At 52.0% G+C, this 22,757-nt stretch overlaps 1 protein-coding gene across 2 annotated transcripts in view; it reads right to left on the bottom strand.

Moving 5' to 3' along the window:
• Positions 1-2,045: 2,045 nt before the first annotated feature.
• Positions 2,046-22,757, bottom strand: part of ZNF362 (zinc finger protein 362) — a 40,129-nt gene continuing 19,417 nt past the window's right edge. For both annotated transcript variants that reach the window (XM_042951402.1, XM_042951401.1), the window contains 6 exons: positions 22,391-22,637; positions 17,919-18,240; positions 16,936-17,160; positions 7,791-7,869; positions 7,521-7,679; positions 2,046-3,853 (listed from right to left, as the gene is read on the bottom strand). In XM_042951402.1, coding sequence (XP_042807336.1) covers positions 3,737-3,853; positions 7,521-7,679; positions 7,791-7,869; positions 16,936-17,160; positions 17,919-18,240; positions 22,391-22,637 — 1,149 coding nt within the window. In that variant the 3' untranslated portion in view covers positions 2,046-3,736. The remainder of the gene's footprint in view (positions 3,854-7,520; positions 7,680-7,790; positions 7,870-16,935; positions 17,161-17,918; positions 18,241-22,390; positions 22,638-22,757) is intronic.

Raw genomic sequence — 22,757 nt, 5'->3', positions numbered from 1 at the left:
CCTGCTGCCCCACCCTGCCAGACCAGCTCAGATGTCATCCCCAGAAATCCCCAAACACCAGCAGCTGTCTAGCCAGGGCTCACTGGTCATAAGGGATTTAGATACACCGGGGCCATGTCAAATAATAACAGTAACAATTACACTCACTGGTACTTAGTATGCACTGGGCAAAGTTTGAAGCATTGGACATACATTGATTCATTTAATCCCCACATCCACCCTATATGTTGGTTGCTGTCATTTCCCTCATTTTACGTATGAGAAAATCAGGCACAGAGAGGTTAAGTGACTTGCCCGATGTCGTGCCACCAGCAACTTAAATTCACTGATGTGAGAACAAGCAGGAAATCAAACCTGCCCGGAAGATGGAGATCCAAAGTCAGGAACCGAGTCTGACACAGGCTCTGTCTAGGTCTTCTCTGTCCGCCTCTGCTTCTGTCTGCCTCTGTCCTGCTTGTGTGTGGCCCAACACACATCCCTACCCCTGGGCCACGGGCTCTTCCAGGCTCCTGAACTGGACCTCTTCCTAATTCACGGACTGGAAAATCTGATTGGAGAGTCAGCCGGTGGTGTGCTGGCAAATGTTTAGCAACTGGCTCCTCCAGGAAAGAGAAAGCCCAGATTTGTAGCCTTTGCCAGTTTCTGTTGTAGAAGCCCCACCATGGCCGATTCAACACCACCACATTCACCGAATGTGGAGTCGGCCACGTGTGTGTGGTGTGCACAACCCACTCATGAACCAGGACAGCCAACGCATCCCGCTGGCACCATCGCTACCATCGGTCTAAGACTTCAACGGCTGAGTCAAATGTCCGCTGCTGGCCACTCGGTTGTGGCTGGGATCGGGTCAAGTGATGCAAACATGGCCGCCAGAGCTCACCCCTTAGCACAGCAGGCTGTGGGAGGTCAATTTCCGAGAACGCCTTGAGGCCCGTGAGGTTACCGAAGACAGGTTCCCGGCTACTCCATATCCATTTACCCCTCCTCATGTCAACACATCTGGTTTCCTTTTGGGGAGATGTACTACAGATTGGGGTTTCACCTGATGCTCCAGGCCTAGAGCATGGGCTGTAGGTCTAAGCCAATCAAGTATAGACATTCTGGTCACGGTGATTGGTTCAGGGATGGGACCTACCCCAGTCCCAACCAGCAAGACCCAGATATTTGCTGGGGCTTCTAGAAGAGAGAGAGGCTTGACTGCAGGAAACCCTGCGGGGAGCCTGTGAGGCTGGAGCCTGAGGGTGAAACCAGCTCTTAGAACAAAGCAAAGTGGAGAGCTGGAGACACAACAGTGAGCCCTGAGGCTGGCCTGACTCCCGCACTGTCCTGTTATGAAAGCCAAAACATCCTTGTTTGGGTTGGACTTTCTACACTTGCAGCCACGTCTTGACTCACAAGGCCTGTGAGGGCTCAGAGTGAATTCCTGAAGGTGAGCTCCATGGTGACTCTTGGTAGAGTCACTTCTGTCTCACTCAGAATGCCCCACAGAGGACCAGCCTTGATAAACTCTGGGGTCATTAATTCCTGCATTTCCCTCCTCCACAATCAAAACATTGACCCACGTGGGGAAAGTGGATTCAAGGGGACTTCTTGGTTCCTTCAATCACGGGAATCGTGTCCCAGTCAGGGCACTTGCGGTGGACCCCCGAAGATAGGCAGGGTACTGGGATGTGGCCACCCCCCTACCTGGGAGCGGGGGCTGGGAACCCCACTGGACCCCACACATCCAAAAAGGCTTCATTCAGAATGAGACAAACCTGGGTGAGACGTGTGTTCCTGCCACTTAATTACAGCATGATCCTCGGCAAAAACAACAATGAAACAGGAACAAAAAAAAACCCCTCTTGGTTTTCTGCCTCCTTCATAGGGGGCCACAGGGTGCCAGACACCGAGCACTTGGCTCAGCAGCTGGGGTGAGGCCAGCCCACGGGAAGGGGCCATTTCCCTCCTTCCCCAAGTCTGGGGGGCGGGGGAGGGGAGAGGAGCAATGGAAAAGTGCCCCCCAGCCCCGCCCTCGCACGGAGCACGCTAGACACGACCGCCACCCAGGTGCAGGTACAGTTTATTCTTCACAACAGAGAAATACAAAGAGCAGAGGGTTTGGAATTCTTTGTCTCTCGCCCCATGTAGTGTCTTCCCCCACACTGGATTTTTATTTTGCTCCCCACCCCTTCTCTTAAATAGAATGCAAACCTGTTTCCTGAAGCATCGAGGGGCACCTGCCCTCACCTCCCTGCCACCAAGATGCAGACTGAGAAGCCGACAGACTGTTTTCTCTTTTTTAATAAGGTAACTAGTTCTAAATATGGTGGCCTGGAGGTCCCATAGAAAAAAGCAAATGGGGTGTTAACAGTATGTATGACAGCGTATTTACAGGGTAGTAACATGCGGACAAAAAGCTACAATACTGAGTATCCGACGACGCAAGTCAAACAAAGGGGTGGGGGCTGGGGCAGAGAACCCCATGGGAAAAAAAACCCCAGGAAACGTTAAACTGGTAAATCAATGGCGAGTTAAGGCTTAAAAAGTGTATAAAAATAACACAGTTAATATTCAAAACGGAACTCCAGATACAGAATATATAGATGAGTTTCTGTCTAGTTTTTTTTTTTTTTCCCCGGGGGATGAAGGGGGGCTTCTCCGGGCTCTGTACATAGTTCCTATATACATGGACACGCATGGCTTTCAGATCGGGGTGTGTCTGTGGGGGCTGAGGGCAGGGTCTGCTCCTGGGACCCTCCTCCCCGAGGATCCCTTCCCTGCCGAGGGGCCTAGGGCCTGGACTGGGGATTCCCCCCTTCATGACAGGGAAGACACATAACCCCTCCCTGGGCACTGCCCCATCTGGAGGAAATTCTGGAGGGGGGGGTCCTAAGCCTAGGCCCACTCCCTCCCCACCCCCCTGCCCACAGTCTGGGATGGTGGGAGAGGTAGCCAATAGGTTTCCTGGCCAGCACCGAGGTAGACTGGGGTGGTCTTCAGGGCAGTGGAGGGCCAGGTCTTACCCAGCCCACCCTCACCCCATTTCCCTGGGCCTGTGCCCAGCCCAGCCCAACGTTGCACCCTTTGGTCCTGCGGATCTCCCAGCCCCTCTCCTGTTTTGCCTCCTGAAGCCTGGGCAGCCCCAGGAGCTGCCTCATCCCTCTGCTCAGTAATGCCCAGGGTGTAGCCCGAGAGGTTGGAGCTGGGCACCTAGGGGTGAGTGGCTCACTCCAGATGCTTCCTGTCCCCTCCCACCTGGGGGGGGGGGGTCCCCTTTGCAGTCCAGGAACCCAGGCCTGAGCCTTCCCTCAAGACCTGAGGCTGTGGCAAGAGAAGGTCCCACGCTGCCCTCTGGTTCTCTGTGTCCATCTGTCCGATTCTTTTAATTTCTCGGTCTTAGCAGCACCAACTTCTTGGCCAATAAATATCTTTTTTGTTATTTCCAAAACAAACTTAAAAACAAAAACAGTGAAGCAAGTGGAGGGTGGGGAACAAAAAGAAACCCAACAGAGAGGTTCAAAGTGCTCTGAGATCGTCTTTGGATGCCACCAAAACAGTCCAGAATCTTGCAGTTGGCCTGGCCGCCCCCGGAGCTGGACCGGGCAGGGCTTCTGCAGCCCAGGCTTTCTGGAAGGTCAGGAAGGTCATGAGAGAGCTCGGCTGTTCCTGGAGGGCCCCTGGAGGAAGCTGGGGCCTGGTGCTGCCTGGGTCTGTGTCTGCCAGTGGGCAGGGTGGGGCGGCGCCTTGGGTCGGCTCAGATGAGGGAAATTCGCACCGGGATGCCGGGGGACTCCGTCCTCTGGGGCGAGTGATGGCTCACCAGGTGCTCCACCACCGTGTGTTTGGACATGTGCTTCATCAGGTAGGTCTCCTGTGGGCAGGGGTGAGATTCAGAACATGCAACCCTTGGCAAGACACGCAGGGGAGGCTGCAGTTCCCACAAGTGGCCACGGGAGGGCTCCGTGGTAGGTGGGCCAGCTGGTGGCGAGCAGCCCGGCTCTAGGCCATCAGGTGGGCAGTGAGCATCGGTTCTAGCGATGATGCTGCAATGCCGCCACGTGTGGGTGGTGGCCCATTTACCAGACTGTGAGCCCACAGCATGCCAGCTGGAGAGCTGGCACGCACCAGGCTCATCCCTCAGAAGTGCCCACCTGGACCTCCTGAGGACCAGGCCAACTGGCTGCACCTCAGCCTGTCTGGGGGATCGAGCACAGCCGCCCCCATCTGGCCGGTGCTCCAGGGAGGGAAAAGCAGGAGGCCTTGGTCTGAGCTGGGTCCTGCCACCTCGTAGCAGTGGAACCTCAGATACGTCATCTCGTATGCCCAAGCCTCCTCTTGAAGGAACCACCTCAAAGGGTCGCTATGGCAGATAGAGCTCCCAGCACGCGGTAAGGGTCAAGGGGACTGTTCCTCCCCCAGTCTCTACTCTGGATTCCAGGCGGTGGTGGGAGCCCCGGCCTCTGCAACCCCACCCCCCCACGCAATCCTCCCTTGGGAAGAAGCCGGACCTGATAGGACCGGTGACTTGGGGAAGCACAAACTGGGCATGCTCGGCTCGTCCCCTGACTGTCCCCACGGCTCTGCCGAGTCTGACCTGAGGCACCCACAACTGGGCGCGTGAGGGGACCCACGGGCTCACCTGCAGGCCCGGAGGCTCTCACACTCAGGTGGAAGGAAGTGGGAATACCTGGTGAGCCACCACTCGCCCCACAGGACAGTCCCCCGGTCTCAAACATCACCTTGCTCAGAATCAGTCATGTAGAGGAAGCCCTCAAATGCGGTGGCAACAGGCTATCAAACACCACCAGAGGGAAAGCCTCAGCAGCACGCAAACTAGGAAACTACTCTTCAGTGAATACACTGCAAAGAAAAAAATGACCCGGGTGGGGGCAGGGGCACAGGGTGGGGATCAACAGACTAAAAGATATATTGACAGGGTACAATGTAGGGACCTTCCTTGGATCTTGATTACAAAATCAGATTGGAAGTAAACAAAATGCTGGCCTAATTCAGGAGACAGAAAATGTGAACGCTGACCGGGTAGCTGATGGTACCAAGGACTTAAGGGAATTGTAAAGATACTGTGAACATGTTAAAAAAGAGGAGTCCTGATGTTTAGAGACAGAGTGAAAATTTTCAGATGAAACAACATAATGTCTACAGAGACATTATAGGGACAGAAAATAGGGATATGGATGAGCCAAGATTGGTTGATGGTTCTGGGGGCTAATGGGAACGTGGGGGTTCACTCTTCTAAAATGTTTCTTTTATGTATTAAAGTAGTTTAAAATTCAATCCATTAAAATGTTTTTTGGGTTTTTTTCCTTTAAAGGTTTGTCACTGGGGCGCCTGGGTGGCTCAGTCGGTTAAGCGTCCAACTCTTGATCTCGGCTCAGGTCATGATCTCACGCTTCATGAATTTGAGCCCCGAGTCAGGCTCTGTGCTGACAGCACGGAGCCTGCTAAGGATTCTCTCTCTCTCTCCCTCTCTCTCTCCCTCTCTCTCTCTCTGTCTCTGCCCCTCCCCTGCTCGCTTGCATGTGCATTCTCACGCGCTCTCTCTCTCTCGCTCTCAAAAAAATAAAATAAACATTAAAAAAAAAAAAAAAAAAAAAGATGTCAGGGTACCTGACTAGCCCAGTCAGTAAAGCATGTGACTCTTGATCTCAGGGTCCTGAGTTCAAGCCCCACATTGGGCATGGAGCCTACTTAAAAAAATATCATGCCAACTATACTTTACTTAAAAATAAATTTAAAATAAAGGTAATTATTCTTGTTCTAGAGAGTCCAGTCAGGCCCAGTTCTAGAGAGTCCAGTCACCGCAAGACAGGTGAGCTGGGACACCCCCGCTGCCCCCAGAATTCAGACAGACTCCATCTAGAATCTTACTCATGGACGCCTGTGGTCCCTCCCCTGGGAGCAGATGTGAGGAGGTGGGTGTCCAGAACTTGAGGCCGACACCAGCTGACGGTCAGCCGGCTGAGTGGGGCTCCTAGGTCTCTGGGGTGCCCTGCCTCTCCCCTTGGGGCCCTTTCCCTGCAGGTTCTGCCCTCTGTCTTTCAACTCTCCTCTGCCCTTTGAACTCCAGAGAGGGAGCAGTGTCATGAACCCAGTGCTCAGCAACCACAGGCCTGGCTGGCACCTGCCATACTCCTCACCACCCGACGTGTGCCCCCTCCAGTCAGTGACCTCTCAAAAATATCCTCCCGGACAGTCCCCTCCCCCCAGTGGCTTCCCATTCTACCTGGCAAATATCCAAACTCCCTAACAAGGCCCCACAGCCCCGTGTGACCTAATCCTCTTTCAGTTCCTGGAAACTGCCACGCTTGTTCCACCTCAGGGTGTGCTCCTGCTTCGAAGTTTCTCACCCTCCTTACCCTTCAAGGCTTCATTGAAATATTACCCCCTCCCCTGACCTACCCAGACCTACGTCCCTTTCCCAATTCTGTTCTAGCCTCCCTGCTGCTTTATCAACCTGTGTTTCCTTCAGACCAGTGGTTCTCAGGCGGAGGTGACTTCACCGCCTGCCCCGGGACACTTGGCAACGTCTGGCATTTTGGGTTGTCACAGCCTGGGGAGGGACAGCTAGTGCACAGAGGCCAAGGATGTATCTAACATCCTACAATGCACCAAACAGTCCCCGAGCACAAAGGTACCCTGCCCAAATGTTAACATGCACCGAGGATGAGAAACCCTGCTTACAGCAGTTACCATAATTTGTCATTCCATATTTATTTGTTGGTTACTTGTTTAATATCTGTCTCCAGCAGTAGAGTCCAATCTCCCTGGGGGCAGAGAATATGTCTGTTTGATTCATCCTGACTCCCAATAGCCTGGCACAAGTGTTCAGTAAACACTGAGAGAATAAATCATTGTATTAGCGGATGTTTATTAGGCACTGGCTCTGCTGGCCAACAGCCCTGTGAGTTGAGAACTGTTACCTCGTCATTTTACAGATGAGGAAATTGAGGCTCAGTGATCTCTGTCTGGATTTGCATGGGGGTCTATTAACCAGAATATCTGATTAGCTGGAGACGCACACACACTCAGGTGATTTGCCCAGCCTCCCTCTTCTTGCTGAAAGGCCCTTGCTTAGGGAAATTCCCACCCAGGGACGGAGGGTTGGATGAGATGACCTTTCTGGTACTACTCAGGCCTTTCCTGAAATGATGAAGCTCTGGGCCGAGCCACTGCGCCCTCTCGTGGCCACGATGGGGGTTGTAGCTTGCCCAGTGGGGAAGGCCCTTCCCCGGCTCTGGCTCTGGAGAGCAGGGTGCCTGGCCCCCCACCACTGCCTTCAGTGTTCCGGGGCCTGGAGGAAACCAGGCGGCTACAGGCCGCCAAGAGGCTGGAGGCTCGGCCCAGGGCAGCCAGAAACAGAACTGGGGAGCCGAAACCCTGGCTCTGCCACTCATCGTGATCTCGGGGAGTCGCTTCCCCTCTCTGGGCCTTGGTTTCCTTGTCTGCAAAGTGGGGAGAATCAAGATGGCTGAGGCCACGGGAGAGGAAGAGGTCCCCCGAGGACCCCAGGCACTCACCGAGGTGTAGGCCCGCCCGCACATGCTGCAGCAGTAGGCCTTGGCGTGCTTGATGGCGTGGGCGGAGAGGTGGATCTGCAGGGACGCGGAGTCCGAGTAGGCCCGGTAGCAGTTGGGACACTTGTAGGGCTTGTCCTTGTTGTGCTGGCGCTGGTGAGACTGTGGGGAGCACAGAGGGGTCAGGGGCCAGCCAGGGCTCCCCCCAGCCCCACCCCGGCTTGGGCTCCCTTTGCAGGGGGCCAGGCAGGCAAGGGGCAGGCGGGCACTCACCTGGAGGTTGGAGAGCTGAGTGAAAGCCTTTTCGCAGCCAGGATGTGGGCACTTGTAGGGTCTGTCGCCTGTGTGGATTCTGCAATGGGCAGTGAGGTGGAGTCCCTGACAGATACCGTGGGCCGGCTCCAGCCCCCCAGGCCCTTGGATGGCCTCCACCATATATCTGACTCCCAAGCCGCCCTGTCTCCATTCCATACACTCCCCAGAGAGCCCCAGGCAAGAGCCGGGGACTTCACAGGTACCCCCTTCTCCTTCCTCCTCTGGCCTCCCATTGCCGGTCTGTAACCAGAGCCCTCCTGCTCCCCACAGCTCCCTGCTGAACCCCGCCCACCGCCAGCGCCCACTCAGAGACCCGGCCCAGTCCCCCAGCCTCAGGGGCCCACGTTGACTGCTTTCTGCCCCTCTCTTCTTAAAAACCCACCTACAGACCACCACTGAAAGAACACAGATCCACAGCTTTGCCAGGAACGTGCCTGTCCACTCTGTCTCTTGCCTTCAGAAGGAAATGTCTCTGACTGGCCCCCAACTTCTGTCCCCTGCCCTGTCCCCACATCAGATTCATGTCTGGGATGGCTACCTGGTCACCCCCAGCTACCGAGAGAATGCAGGACGGGGAGGCCCGGCAGTTCAGCCCTCTCTGTCCTTCCTGTGAACCCTCTGTCCCCTCCCACTCCTGGGTTCTCATCCTGGCTGCACCAGCTACTAGCTGGGTGACCCTGGGAAAAATCACTGAGCCTCGGTTTCCTCATCTGCAAAATGAGCATAAAAATATGACCTCACTTCACTTTGTGAAGATTACGTTAGATAATAGGTGTTAAGGGGTTTGGCCAAGTGTTGGCACAAAGTCCGCACTCAGTCAACACTTGCCAGTATTACCATCATTCATTCATTCATTCATTCACTCAACATTCATTACGCTGGGTAGCTCTGTGCCAGGGACCACGCTTGGTACTTAGAATGAACAAAACAGACAAAAAAACCACTGCCTCATGGAAACAAACAACAAACATGAAATAAGTAAGTAAATCCCACATAGAAGGTAATAAGTGCTGTGAGAAGACAGAGAATAAGGTGGGGGGGAGCACGGATGCCGGGGGGGTGCGGATTCAGTTTTAAACACGAGGTCAGGGTGGGCCTCACTGAGCAGGTGACTCCAGAGTGATGACTCAAAGGTGGACGGCTGGATTTTCTGTTCAGGTCAGTGGTGCTGCTCGTGCCTGCCTGACAGCCCAGGGGGCCCAGGTGAGGACGGAGGTGGGCCCGGACAGGTGCGCAGACGCCCCAGAGCCCCATCTTCCGTGCAAGCCCTCCGCCATCAGCCTGAGCTTGTCTTCAGTCACCTGTTCTGGCAAACCCTCTCTGCCAAGTAGGTGGGCCGTGAAATGCTGGCCGTCCTGAACGCTGTTTGCCTAATTTGCCACCAAGCATCAAGGGAAGGGAGAACCCAGCCCTGGCCACACAGTGTCCCTAATGCCCCAGGCCACCTCACCGAGGCGGCTTGCTCTGCCCATCAACTCATCAAACAAACTAAGGTCCCTGTCCCAGCAGGCCCCATGCTGGATAGGCTTGAATAAACAACATTCCCCGCCATCAGGAAGACATTGGCTGCCTACCGTGAACACGGGAAGAGTCCAGATTCCTTAGTGTGTCATTCAAGGCCCTTCATCGTGTGCTCTGGCCTCACCTCCCTGCTCCTATGCACCCTACATCCTGGTCCAAGATCCATTTCTCACCCGGCAACCTTGTCTGACTAATGATTCTGCCCACCAAACCTGTGATCCGGATGCATCCTCAGTACAGGGGCCACTCCCCTCCCTCCCCTCCCCGCCCACCATCTCCTCTACGCAACAGGGAGGAGGGCAAGCACAGGGCCCAGGCTCAGATGCCAAGGCCAGAGCCAGTTCACAGGCTGCACAGAAACCTGCCAAGTGGAGCTGGTTGGCCCGATTTTGAGAACCCCATTCTACCTGCACATTTCTGGGTGTCATGTATCTGGAGACATCATTCCAACCATGGCACCCTGTCCCTACAATGGAAGGACCTTAAGGGCCATCTGGACTGACACAACCCCTCCGTTCCATCCTCCCCTCACCCCCTCCAGGGCTGGGGAATTCATTCAGTTGGGGTCAGGTGGCAGAGGGGACTAAGGGACCCCAGGGCATGTGCTGATTTTGTCTTAACCCCTCCAGGGCTCACCCCAGAGTCCTTGCCTCCCACCGCTCCTCTCCCCCGCCCCCAGCCTCTGGCCCCACCAGCCTCCCCGACTCCACTAGACTCCAAGCTCCTCCCTTTATCCAGGCTGCCCCCTCTTCCGGGCACACTCTTCCCCAGCTAATACCCAGTGAAAACCCACACTCCTGTTCTCAGCGTAAAAGCCCCCGATTGGGCGGCCTTCCCTGAGCCCCCACACCAGGCCTGGGCCCTGCAGCCCACCCCCAAGCAATGTGTATTTTGTCACTGCCTAGTCACTGTTTCCTGGGCTGCCTCCTGAGGGCAAGGGCTCCCCTGGTCTTGTTCACCAGCATCACCCCAGGGCCCAGCCAAGAGGACCCTGTACATAGGCAGGGACTGAATCAAAGAGGGTTTTCTCTCTGATGTCGGTCACTGGCAACAGTAATATGCTCAACATAGCCAATGATGTCCATCCTCAGATATAGGATGCAAGTATTTGTTGACTGACTGCACCCTCCAAAGGTCCTTCCTCAGGGCCCCAGCCAAGCCCTCTGGAGTGGGAAAGCCCCCTGTGGCCTCCCAGTCCCAGTACCACAGCTGCCTGGCCTCCTCCCTGGACTCCCAGCAGCAGCCTCTCCCTTCCTGGCCTCCACCACAGCAGCAGCGCAGGGATCTGACCTCGTCATGGCCCTGCCTGGCGACCTCCACTGTCTCCCCCTTTTCCAGGACAGAGTCCAAACCCTGTGACCCAGCATTCAAGGCCTTGGTTTCCAAAGCCTCCCCTCCACCACTGCTCTCCCTGGCAGGGAGTCTTTCCGACTTTCCAGTGAGCTACGCACATGAAGACACCGCCCCCCCCACCCCCCCCAGCAAGCGTCTGAGCCTGTGCTCATGCTGCCGCCCCTGCCGGGAACACCTCCCCCGACTCCACCCCTGCTCAGTTCCAACATCAGACTCCTGTCTCCGCAGGGCATCTTCTCTGTAGGGGAGCACCCAGCCCGCTCCCCACATGTGCTCACATGTGAGGACCACAGGCAGCGCAGGGGGGCCGAGCTGAAATCAGTGCCCCTGGACCGCCGCAGCCCCCCACCCTGGGGCCCCGAAGACTCGCCCTGCGGTAGCTGGCACCTCCACCCATAGGAGCTTCTTCCGCAGCCCCTTCCTCCCTGTGACGCACGGGCTCCTGGGGGATCTGGGCTCAAATCTCACTTCTGCCTCCTCGTAGCACAGTGACCTTGGGCAAGTGACTTTGCCTCCCTCAACCCAGTTTCCTCAGTCCGAAAATGGCGATAATAATATGGATTGTAATGACCGTAAGGATTCAGTGACTTCTTCAAAGGGTGTTCATGAGATACTTTCTATTTAAGATAAACAAGTTATACAAACCAACAAGAAGAATTTATTCAATGTTTAAATAAAATTATGGACAATTCATCAGTTCTCATTTTTTCTTTTATTTCCCAGGTAATAAATTACACTGAACGACTTCAGCCGGGTGAATGCTTTGGAACTAACACAACGGTAGGGTCAGCACAAGTTAACCTTCCTTGAGATGACTCACTCTCTGTGCCACTTTTCAGATTCGCTACCTCTTCTTTAGAAACACAGCTTCACACTACAGGAGGACTTCGTATGGAAACACCCGCCTCAGGGCCAGGCACACGGGCGTCCTGGACAGACTAGTTGTGGGTAGAATTTGACTACCGTTACGATCATCAGACTCGAGAAAAACGGAATGACGCCTACCCCTGCCACCAGTATGCCTACCCCGGCACACGCACACAAACATCACATAGCTGAGAAAACAAATGCAAACCGGTCTGCAGCCTGAATAGACAAACACATCCGGTCACTCGAGCCTCTTCCTAGACCTCACCTACCCACTCACAAAACGGGTGCGATCCCCGACTTTTGCCTTGTAAGGCTGCAGGTACATGACCTCACACTCGTGCTAACTGCTGTCGCAGGTGTGACAGATGCCATTTTTCTACGCTGACCAGACTCTCTGCAAAGTTCTGCTGACTTTCTTTTGAAATACATGTGATTTTTATTATTTATGGGGTCACCCCTGAACTCTGGACTTCTGGAACACTCTGCCAGCTACCTGTGTTTCCTTACTTGTTTTGTCTTCCTTTCATGGAAGAGAGCCCCACCAAAGTGCTTCAGCACATCGAAACTACGTTGCCCCCCAGAATGCTTCCAGGCACATCTTTCTCCATACCCAGAGTCATCTTGTTCAACCTGTTTCTAACTCTATTTCTATTACGTAACCAGGGCTGGTTCAGCCTTGGACGTGACCTTCTTTTATTCCCCTCATTACTGGCATCACCCTTGGAAGATGGATTTGATTATGTGCCTTGACTGTCTGGTTTTCTATGGAGGGGCAAAAAGCAGGAAAGAGTCTCTGTGGAACGGCAGGAAACAAGGAACCTGGAATCTGGTTGCTTCTTTGTGTTTAGCTTTTTGTTTGTTTGTTTGTCTAACGGATTCTGGAACTTGTATTCGGGACACCCACCTCTTTGTCACTGGGTGAGGACACATCGGTTTAATTATATGTGTCACTGTCTAATGACTAACAATTTGTCTCTAATGTTAATAGGACCCTCTTCTATTGCTTGTTTGGTTTCCCACCATTATGCACTCAAATCACTCGAGGAAAAAAAAAAATGTGTGTCCTTGGGAATGGAGAGCAATCCCTGGATAAGGAACATCAGCAAAATCCCCTCCTTCAAAGGCCTGTGAAATTTTTGTTGCTTTTTTGGTCACGGTCTTGATGAGTATTTTAAAACAAAGGTTTACTTCTGAAAAAACTAGGATTCCTCCTAATTATCACTACTTGCTACTGTGTTTCTTTTTTTTTTTTTAAGTTTATTTTTGAGAGAGAGAGAGAGACAAAGCATGAGTGGGGGAGGGGCAGAGAGAGAGGGAGACACAGAATGTGAAGCAGGCTCCAGGCTCTGAGCTGTCAGCACAGAGCCTGATGCGGGGCTCGAACTCACGAACTGTGAGATCATGACCTGAGCCGAAGTCAGACGCCCAACCTACTGAGCCATTCAGGCGCCCCATTTAAAAAAAATTGTTTTTGGAATGTTTATTTATTTTTGAGAGGGAGAGACAGAGCATGAGCAGGGGAGGGGCAGAGAGAAAGACACAGAATCCGAAGCAGGCTCCAGACTCTGAGCTATCAGCACAGAGCCCGAACCGGGGCTCAAACTCACAGACCGCGAGATCATGACCTGAGCTGAAGTCAGACGCTCAACCGATTGAGCCACCCAGGTGCCCCATTACTACCAAACCAATGCTCATACCTTACCTAGGCTGCCCACCTTGTGCCCTAGCCTTCTCGAATCCAGGCCCCCAATCAGAATAATGTTATCAAAGTATCTTTTACACCCAAACGCTCTTGGACTTTCCAGATGGCCACCAGGCAACACCAAAGAGTTCCTTCCTTCTTTGCTCTACTAAAAGAGGGGATGCTCCAAATGATTGAGCGTTTTGTATTTTCTGTATTTTTAATTAGCCAAACACTAGAGCGAGGGCTGTCCTATGAAGATACTACTGTAAGGCAGCTGGCAAATCAAAAGAAGAGATGGCCAATCTCCCTGCATTAATTTCATATTTTATGTGCATATATACATACAGAAAATGTATTATACACTTATATTCATTTTATATGTATGATAATATGTAACTTATACGATTATACAGTATATCATACAGAATTATATATGCTATATAATATAAATATATACATTTGGGCAGTTTTTAAAATGGAGACCAAAAAACAATAACTTATTTTCACGTACAATAAAAATCAAAAAGACATGTCCTTATGAGCACCAGGTGTTATATGTAAGTGACGAATCACTAGGTTCTAATCCTGAAAACAATACTCCACTGTATGTTAACAACTTGAATTAAAAAAAAAAAAAAGGTTTTGTTCTACATTTAACTAACTACACTTACCAATTAGTGACAGTTATAACACGTCTTATGAGATAAATTAAAAGAGTCTGAAGATGGGTCAATGCCCTTGCTGCCTAAAATCTGTTCTTAATCTTAAATATTGATCATGCAATATATCGTAATAAAAGACTACACTCTCCTCCACTCTGACATTGTTGATTGTTACAATAAATGGACCAGAGTCATTTGGTCTCAGCAACAGATCTGAGGTCCCCCTCACACCTGCCAAAAGACCTCTGCTTCAGGTCTGAAGTTGAGTCTTCGAAGAAGACATCAAGAGATTATGGGCTCAGTAGAGGACTACAGCACACGCACTTAGTTCTTTATGCTCCAGAGAACAGATGAATGGGCACAGCTTCCAAACGGACACCATCACCTCGAGCAGACACTGTGTGAGGCCAAGCCAGGGTCCCAGAGTCTTCACTCCAGAAGCAGGCAAGTTGGCAAAGCAGACTAACCACCCGAGATCAGCAGAACAGGAATTATGACTTTGGACGGAATGAAAGTGATTTAGTTGGGGTTAATTTCTATTTCCTAAAGGGCATATGACAAAACCCATTTCTTCTTTGATCTACCTCTAATCCTCAATTTAAGCTATCTTTGAACAAGGAATAAAATACTCAGACCGGGGTGTCTGGGTGGCTCAGTCAGTTAAACGACCGACTTCAGCTCGGGTCACGATCTCACGGTTTTTGAGTTCAAGCCCCACGTCGGGCTCTGTGCAGATAGCTCAGAACCTGGAGCCTGCTTTGGATTGTGTCTCCCTCTCTCTCTGCCCTTCCCCCACTCACACTCTGTTTCCTTCTCTCTCTCAAAAATAAATAAATATCAAAAAAAAAAAAAAAAACCTGCTCCGACCAACTGCCAACAATTTGAGACCATTTGCTCTTCGTGACCATTAGTTTGGTAAATAGGGCCAGTAAGCTGGGGCGCCTGGGTGGCGCAGTCGGTTAAGCGTCCGACTTCAGCCAGGTCACGATCTCGCGGTCCGTGAGTTCGAGCCCCGCGTCAGGCTCTGGGCTGATGGCTCGGAGCCTGGAGCCTGTTTCCGATTCTGTGTCTCCCTCTCTCTCTGCCCCTCCCCCGTTCATGCTCTGTCTCTCTCTGTCCCAAAAATAAATAAAAAATGTTAAAAAAAAAAAAAAAAAAAAAAATCTGTCCTCCTTCCCAACAGGATATAATTGGGTAAATCAAATTTGTAACCACCACCATGCCAGAAATGTCACATTTGAAGACAAATTTCATTTAATTATAGTATTAGATTACTATAAGCCTGATAGTAAAACACAAGGACTGTCCTTCACACGTGGGAATGTGGACTCCCTAAGGCTCCAGGAAACTGGACCAGATCTGCTCCCTGGCTTATGGAACCCCAGCCTTCAAGGTTACACATGAAGTTACTCCTGCCAGCCCGAAACGCCAACGCACTGGGTTGGGGGGGGGGTGTCTCCAAAAACAAGGTACCCTTTCCATCACAGGCTGTACAGGCACAACCCAACAGGTGAACTGGATCCTTCTAGGTTACTGATCTTAAATAATATCATGAGGAATTTTTTCACACACACAGATTAAAAGGAGGACGTTTTGTGAAATCTGACGGAAGTTAGCTCTCAAACCTTAGTATCGTATACTCTAACCAGCAGGACTTTCTTTCTTCATCAGTACCTCGTTACTCGTGCCTGTGTCCAGAAAACTGGCCAAACTTTAAAAAATAATCAAAGTAATGACAAAAAATCAGAAACCTGCAGAGAGAAAGTTCTGTGGTCAGATCCTTATGCCTCAGGAGGCTCAGGACCGGGAGAAACCATGGATGCTTTGTCCTACTGGCACTCTGCCATTTGTTTCTTACCATCAAACCTACACATTATGCCTCCGAGTCCAAGGAACAGACAAAGCACTCTGTGCCCCGCGATAAAGCACACAAAGGCAATGGATGTGTATGAATAAATCATAAAAAGAACAACAATTTTTAAGAACCTAAAAATAAAAACTAGGGTCTCTCTGTCTAGCATCAGATCAGTCCTCAAAAGAGAGAACATTTGAGCACTTCCTGCAAGTTACAAGCTCCACACAAAAACATTACCCCTGACTTTTACAAAGCAGATAGCGGCCAACCCATAGCAATGCTCACAGATGCTATCACCAGGGGAGAGAGAACCTCTGTGTTTCTTCCCCTCTGAAGAGATGAACTGCAATCTTGGTGACCTTTGGTTTGTTTCTCTAAACACCTATGGTGTTTTTATTTGGCGGGTGGATAGTCAGTCTTTCTGATGTCTGTACTCCCCTGCAAAAACTGGTCTTTCCTGAAAGCATTTGTATTTCTGAATCTCTCTCTGACATGCTCGACTAGACTGTACGCCTATAAGGACAGGGAGTTTTGTCTGTTTTGTTCATTGCTGCGCTCCCAGAACCTAGAATCATGTCTGTCTTATGGTAGAGGCTCTGCAAATACTTGTCAAATGGATGAATCACATGACCTATAAAAGACAGTTCTATTTATTCCACAAATATTAAACAAATGCCCAGATGCTTATTACGTGCCACACACTGGGGATATGGGGATGGAGGGGACCAAGCCCTTGCCTTCAAGAGCCATCAATGTATTTGGAAGTTGGGAAAAGAAGCCGGCAAGGACGAGACAGCCTATCGCTACCGTGATGGGGATGCGTAGGGCCTGTCGGGGCGTGGGGAGGCTGGACTGAGAGATGGCTAGGAGAGGCCAGAGAAAAAGGATAAAGATGGGGGAGGGTGTTTCAGGCAAAGGACATAGCAGATGAGACACGGTGGGAAGGGTGGCATAGTAGTGACAGCAGAAGCCAGTGAGGTCCACAGAGGTCATATCACCAAAGGCTTCAAATGCCAAGTAAAGGAGTTTGGTCTTGACCCTCGGGGCAGTGGGCACCTAGAGAAGGTCCTTGCCCCTCCTGCACCAGGTCCATGCACCCGGCGCAGGTGCTGAGCTGAAATCGGCTGCAGGGGGTGCAGCACCAGGCGGGCCACTCACCTGGTGTGCTGCTGGAGGTGGGAGAGCTGTCGGAAGGACTTATCACAGTAGGAGCAGTGGTAGGGCTTGACGCCCAGGTGGATGCGCAGGTGCTGGGCCAGGTAGGAGGCGTTGGCAAAGGACTTGGAGCAGTGCGGGCACTTGTGGGGCTTGGCCTCGGTGTGTGACTTAGAGTGAATTTGCATCTCAGACTTGGTGAAAAAGGTCAGCGGGCACACCTTACACCTGTGGGGTAAGAGGCACGTTCACACCTGGGAAGACGGCCGCCGCCACCACCCCCGCCCCGCCCCTGCCCCCTACCAGTAAGCTCAGGGCACCTTCCACGGCACCCAGACCTCGCACCTGGGCACAGAGCTTCCTTGTGAGGAGCCCAGGGGTACAGGCTCCCAGCCTGGACACCCTCCAATCTGGAGGCAAAGGCTCTTCCCCCAGGGGCCCATTCCCAGCAGTGGGGGAAACGGTTTCCATTTCCCAGGGAAGACAGGCCTGGCAATCCTGGGAAGGTGTGCCCGGGGCCACATGCCCTAACTTTGGGAGTAAGAAGTCCTCCCAGCTGCACATCAGAATTATCTGGGGAGCTTTCAAGAGGGGCTCACTGGCCCTCTGCATGTCCGCCCTCCAACCAATTATATCAAAATTTCTGGAGGTGCTGCCCTGGGATTGGCATTTTCTGAGTGCTCCCCAGATGATTCCAACTTGAGGGTCGAGAGCTTGAAGGGAGGAAGAACAGGACTCCCACGACACCAGGTTGTGGTGAGGTTGGCCTCTGGCAACCCTGCATATGCATGGGGGGATAGCCCCAGCCTGCCTGTGAATGGGCTGTGGGTGGGGCTCACCAGGAGACCCCGCTCCTCTGGACCTGGCCCCTACCCTCAGCCTCTGCAGTCCCTCTTTCCAGCCCCAGCTGCCGGGCTCCTAGGGCAGCCCTTGGTGTGAGCCTCCACCCCACGCCCACGTGGACCCCCTCCCGCCAAGACCCCCACCTGTATGTCTTGCCCTCCTTGGCAGTCTCGCCCGAGGCCAGGATGGGGTAGGGGACTACGAGGACGGGCGGCCCCCCTGGGTTCTCCGCCTTGATCTTTTTGCGGCCACGCTCGGACTTGGGGGGGCCAAGCAGGCCATGGCCCTGGATTGTCTTGATGGAGTCCAGGAGGGGGGGGCTGGTGATCCCTGAGATGAGGGTGGGGGACGAGGCGATGAGGCGGCTCTGGCTGGTGGTGGTGGGCGTGGACGGGGTGCTGGTCCCCGTGCCTGCACTCGACTCGGACGTGCTCACAGCCGGGGTCCGGGAGGAGAGCCCCAGACCTGTGGAAGACATGGGGTGGGGGCAGCTGCAGAGGCCTTTCTAAGCACCCCCACTTCCCTTCGTAAATCACCCCAGGGGGAACTAAATGAGAGGCTGTGTGTGTGTGTGTAGGATGCCTTAGTTGGTAACAGGCACTTTGGAAATACTTCAAACTGCAGAAAAAAAACAAGCACACAGATGTTCACTACTGTGTTATGTGCAATAGCAAAAAGCTAGAGGAACTGAAATGTGTAACATTAGGGAAGGGGTCAATAAATTGTGATCAGTTTTCTCTACTGAACATTAAGTGTCCATTAAAAAGGGGGTTATTATGGGGCGCCTGGGTGGCTCAGTCGGTTGAGCGTCCGACTTTGGCTCAGGTCATGATCTCGCGGTCTATGAGTTCAAGCCCTGTGTCGGGCTCTGTGCTGACAGCTCGGAGCCTGGAGCCTGCTTCGGATTCTGTGTCTCCCTCTCTCTCTACCCCTCCCCCGCTCAAGCTCTGTCTCTCTGTCAAAAATAAATAAACATTAAAAATAAATAAGTAAAAATAAAAAGAGGTTATGTTTGTAAAACAAAATATACACACAAAACAAACAACAAAATGGCCTACGTATGCACAGAAAAAGTAAGTAGGAGAAGATGTACCAAAAGTGATGTGGATAATGCAATTAGGAGTAATTTTTTTTAAAATGTGTTTTGTTTTGTTTTATTTTGTTTTTTTTTACTTAGCTATACTTTGATTCTTTGACAATGAACTTTTTAAGAAACTTCTGTGATATATATATAGGAGCGCCTGGCTGGCTTAGTTGGAGGAGTGTGCAACTCTTGATCTTGGGGTCGTGGGTTTGAGCCCCACACTGGGTGTAGAGATTACTTAAAAAAAAAAAACCTTTAAAAAAGGGAAAAGGAAAAAAATAAAATAAACTTTTGTTAATAAAAGTTATTCTTTTAAAAAGGAGGGGACTACAGGGGCGCCTGGGTGGCTCAGTCGGTTGAGCATCTGACTTCAGCTCAGGTCATGATCTCAAGGTTTGTGAGTTCGAGCCCCAGCATCGGGCTCTGTGCTGGCTGCTCAGAGCCTGGAGCCTGCTTGGGATGTTGTGTCTCCCTCTCTCTCTGCCCCTCTCCCGCTTGCACTTTGTCACTCTTGTCTCTCTCTCTCAAAAATAAATAAACACTGAAAAAAAGGGGGCGGGGACTAGAAACATTACAATACCAGGTTAAACAGACAAAAGATGAAAATGGTATCTATTGCATGACTAAAACATTGCTTCTTTTAAAAAGAAACCAGGAGCACCTGGGTGGCTCAGTCAGTTAAGTGTCTGACTTTGGCTCAGGTTATGATCTCACGGTTTGTGAGTTCAAGCCCTAAGTCAGGCTCTGCGCTGATAGCTCAGAGACTAGAGCCTGCTTCGGATTCTGTCTCTCCCTCTCTTTCTGCCCCTCTCCTGCTTGTGTGCATGCTCTCTTTCTCTCTCTCAAAAATAAAGACTTCTAAAAAATAAAAAATTTAAGAAATAAAAAAGAAACCAAAAATCTACGCATTGAAAAAGGTAAGCTCCAGAGATGGACACATGTTTGTGTCACCCACTGGCAGTGGAAGGATACATCTATCACCCTCAGTGGAGGGCTGTTTGGCACAAGCCATTGATGTGTCAATGTACCCAACTTTTTAAAAAAAAAGTTTAACATTTATTCATTTTTTGAGAGACAGAGAGAGACACAGCTTGCATGGGGGAGGGGCAGAGAGAGAGGGAGACACAGAATGTGAAGCAGGCTCCAGGCTCTGAGTGGTCAGCACAGAGCCCGACGCGGGGTTGAACTCACAAACCGTGAGATCATGACCTGAGCCAAAGTCGGACGCTTAACTGACTGAGCCACCAAGGCGCCCCTAATGTGCACAACTCCTAGAAATTGCCCGCAAGGAAATATTTGCCCATGAGCACAAATGTCTGTGTACAGGGACCTTCCATATAAAATTCTGCTCAGACAAAACTGGACACAACCTGTTTGTCCTCAGCAGGGGCTGTGTAAAGAGATGTGGTCCATCCTCACTGTGAAGGACTGGGCAGCCACAAAAACAAGAAAGACGCTGTGCAGTGACGGAGAGAGAAGCCCGAATGTGCCGTTGTCAGGTGAAAAAGCAAATCATAGACAGTATGAACCCATCTGTTTAAAGGCACACATGCCTAAACCTCATATGTATGTAATAGACAATACATATGTGTGTGTAAATGTACAGGAAGAGATCTGAGAAGACGCATCCAACTCAATTTGTGTATAAAAGATGGCTCACTCTAGGGAGGAAGAATACTTTTCTGGCAAAAGGACATTTCCATACTTTATCTAGCTGCTTCTATATTACTTGATTTTTTTACCTGGTGAATTCATCCATTTTTTACATCTGTGATTAAAGGATAAAACAAAATAAATTATAGAGAAAACATATGAAAATGCCAACAGTAGTAGGACTAGGGCTAATTTTTTCTCCTTTCAGGTTGTCTGCGAGTTCTCAATTTTCTGCAAGGACTATGCGTTACCTTTATAATTAAAAAAAAGCATTAAATATGCTTATGATAGAATGCTTATGACAGCAAGTTAAAGTCATGGGTACAGCCCTACTACAAGCTCAGCAAAATACGCACACATATTAAAAAATAAACAAAAAAGATGGAAAAGGAAGGAAATGAACCAAAGGGCTCTCTAAGCGGCTGGGTTAGGAGCTGGGATTATGAGTGGTTTTTTTCCCTTAGTTTTTCTTTTTTCCAAATTTCTTTTAATATGCTTATATTACTTTTTTAATATTACTTTTATAATGAGAAAAATAAATTTAATAAAGTCATAATAAGGGGGGAATGCGCAGAGTGTCACTGGGGCCTCAGGGAGGCTCACTGGGCCCCATAATTCCTGGGCGTCTGAGAGGAGGGGGAAATGAGGAGAGAGGCACCCGGCCGTTGGTAGGGGTGAGCCAGGGGAGGAACAAAGGCCTGGCTGCTGTGGCCTCCAGAGAAAGCCTGTCCACCAGGCTCTGAGGTAGGCATCAGGCAGACCCAGCCCCGTGACAATGCCTCAGGATGCCCCCAGCACCCCAGTCCCAACCCACTCAACACTGAGCTCACCTCTTTCCCCCACCCCCTCCTGTGATCCCACTTCCCTGGCAGTGCCTGGGATGCCCCCTCACTTCTTCCTGCTCCTCACCCCTATGTCCAGTCTAGCATCGAGTCCTGTCCATTTCCCTCAACGTGTCTCAGATCTGTCCCCTTCTCTCCATCCCCACTGTCACTGCCTGGTCCAGGCCACTGCCCTCTCCTATAGATCTCCCTGCCTCCTTCCCTCTCACCAAGCCAGTCCCTACCTCGCAGCCAGACTCAGCTTTCCAACCCAACTCTGAGCATCTCCCTCCCCTACTTATAAATCTTTCACGGCTCCCCACTGACGGAGGGTAAAGTCCCAACTGCAGGGGTGGCCCACAAGGCCCTTCACATCTGGTCGGCTTCCTCTCTAGTGTCAGCAGGACCAGCTAGAGCCAAGGGACTCTAGAACCCACATGGGCTCTGAGGACCCACACCGCCTGTGTCTGCCTCCTACCGACTGTGCAACTCTGGCTCACTTTCCTCATCCGTTAAATGGAGAGGTTAGGGTGCACACGAAAGTGCTGTCTTAGAAGTCAAAAATGGTCGACTGTTCAACCTAATACTAGCACTACCCACCTCACAGGACTGCTGGGAGTAATAAAGGCACACTGCTGGCTATACGCAGGTGCTCAACTGGAGTCAGCTGCCATATTGTGAGTGTAGTCATTGTGATGTATCATCAGCATCTGGCCCTTCCACCCATCCTACGCTTGCTTTCTACACACACACCCGCGTAGCACGTGTGGTTCCCTCTTCCTGCTTCGCTTCCCTCATCAACAGCCAACCTTTCCCGGCACATAAACCCTTCCCCCTCACCCACAGCGGGTCTGGTCAAGGTTCTTCTCCGGATTCCCTAAGTTCCCTGGCACTGACCCGCCCCCGTCCTGTCAATGTCACGCGTAGGGTGGGGTGGGGGAAGGCTGGGGCGGGGAGGGGAGGGTTGTCCTCCCAGGCTGGCCGGGGCCTGGGAAAGGCGGGCTCCCTCAGCCCCGCCCCGTCCTCGCCGGCCCCGCCCACTCCCGGCCCGCCGTACCTGTGACGGTGCTGGTGGCCGGCCGCGCGTGCAGCGCCACGTCGGGCTGCGGCACGGCCTGCGGGTGCAGCCCCGGCACCTGCTGCAGCTTGGGCAGCGACATGACGGCTTGGCTGCTCTCGGCCGGCGCCGGCGGCACCAGCAGCGGCTGCTGCGACGAAGCCGACGTGGGCGGCAGGTGAGGCGGCCGGATCTTCTCCGCCATCAGCTGCTCCTTGATCTTGTTAATCAGGACCAGGTTGTCCAGCTGCGGGCGGGAGAGGAGAGGCACTGAGGGGGTTGGGCCGCGCCGGGCCCCTTCCCCGGGCCGCCGGTCCCCCGCGAGCCGCGAGCCCGGAGCCCGGAGCCCGGAGCCCCGTGGGCCGGG

The sequence above is a fragment of the Panthera leo genome, chromosome C1 (genome assembly GCF_018350215.1).
Source record: "Panthera leo isolate Ple1 chromosome C1, P.leo_Ple1_pat1.1, whole genome shotgun sequence".
Taxonomy (NCBI): domain Eukaryota; kingdom Metazoa; phylum Chordata; class Mammalia; order Carnivora; family Felidae; genus Panthera; species Panthera leo.
This window is presented reverse-complemented; position numbering and strand designations above follow the sequence as displayed.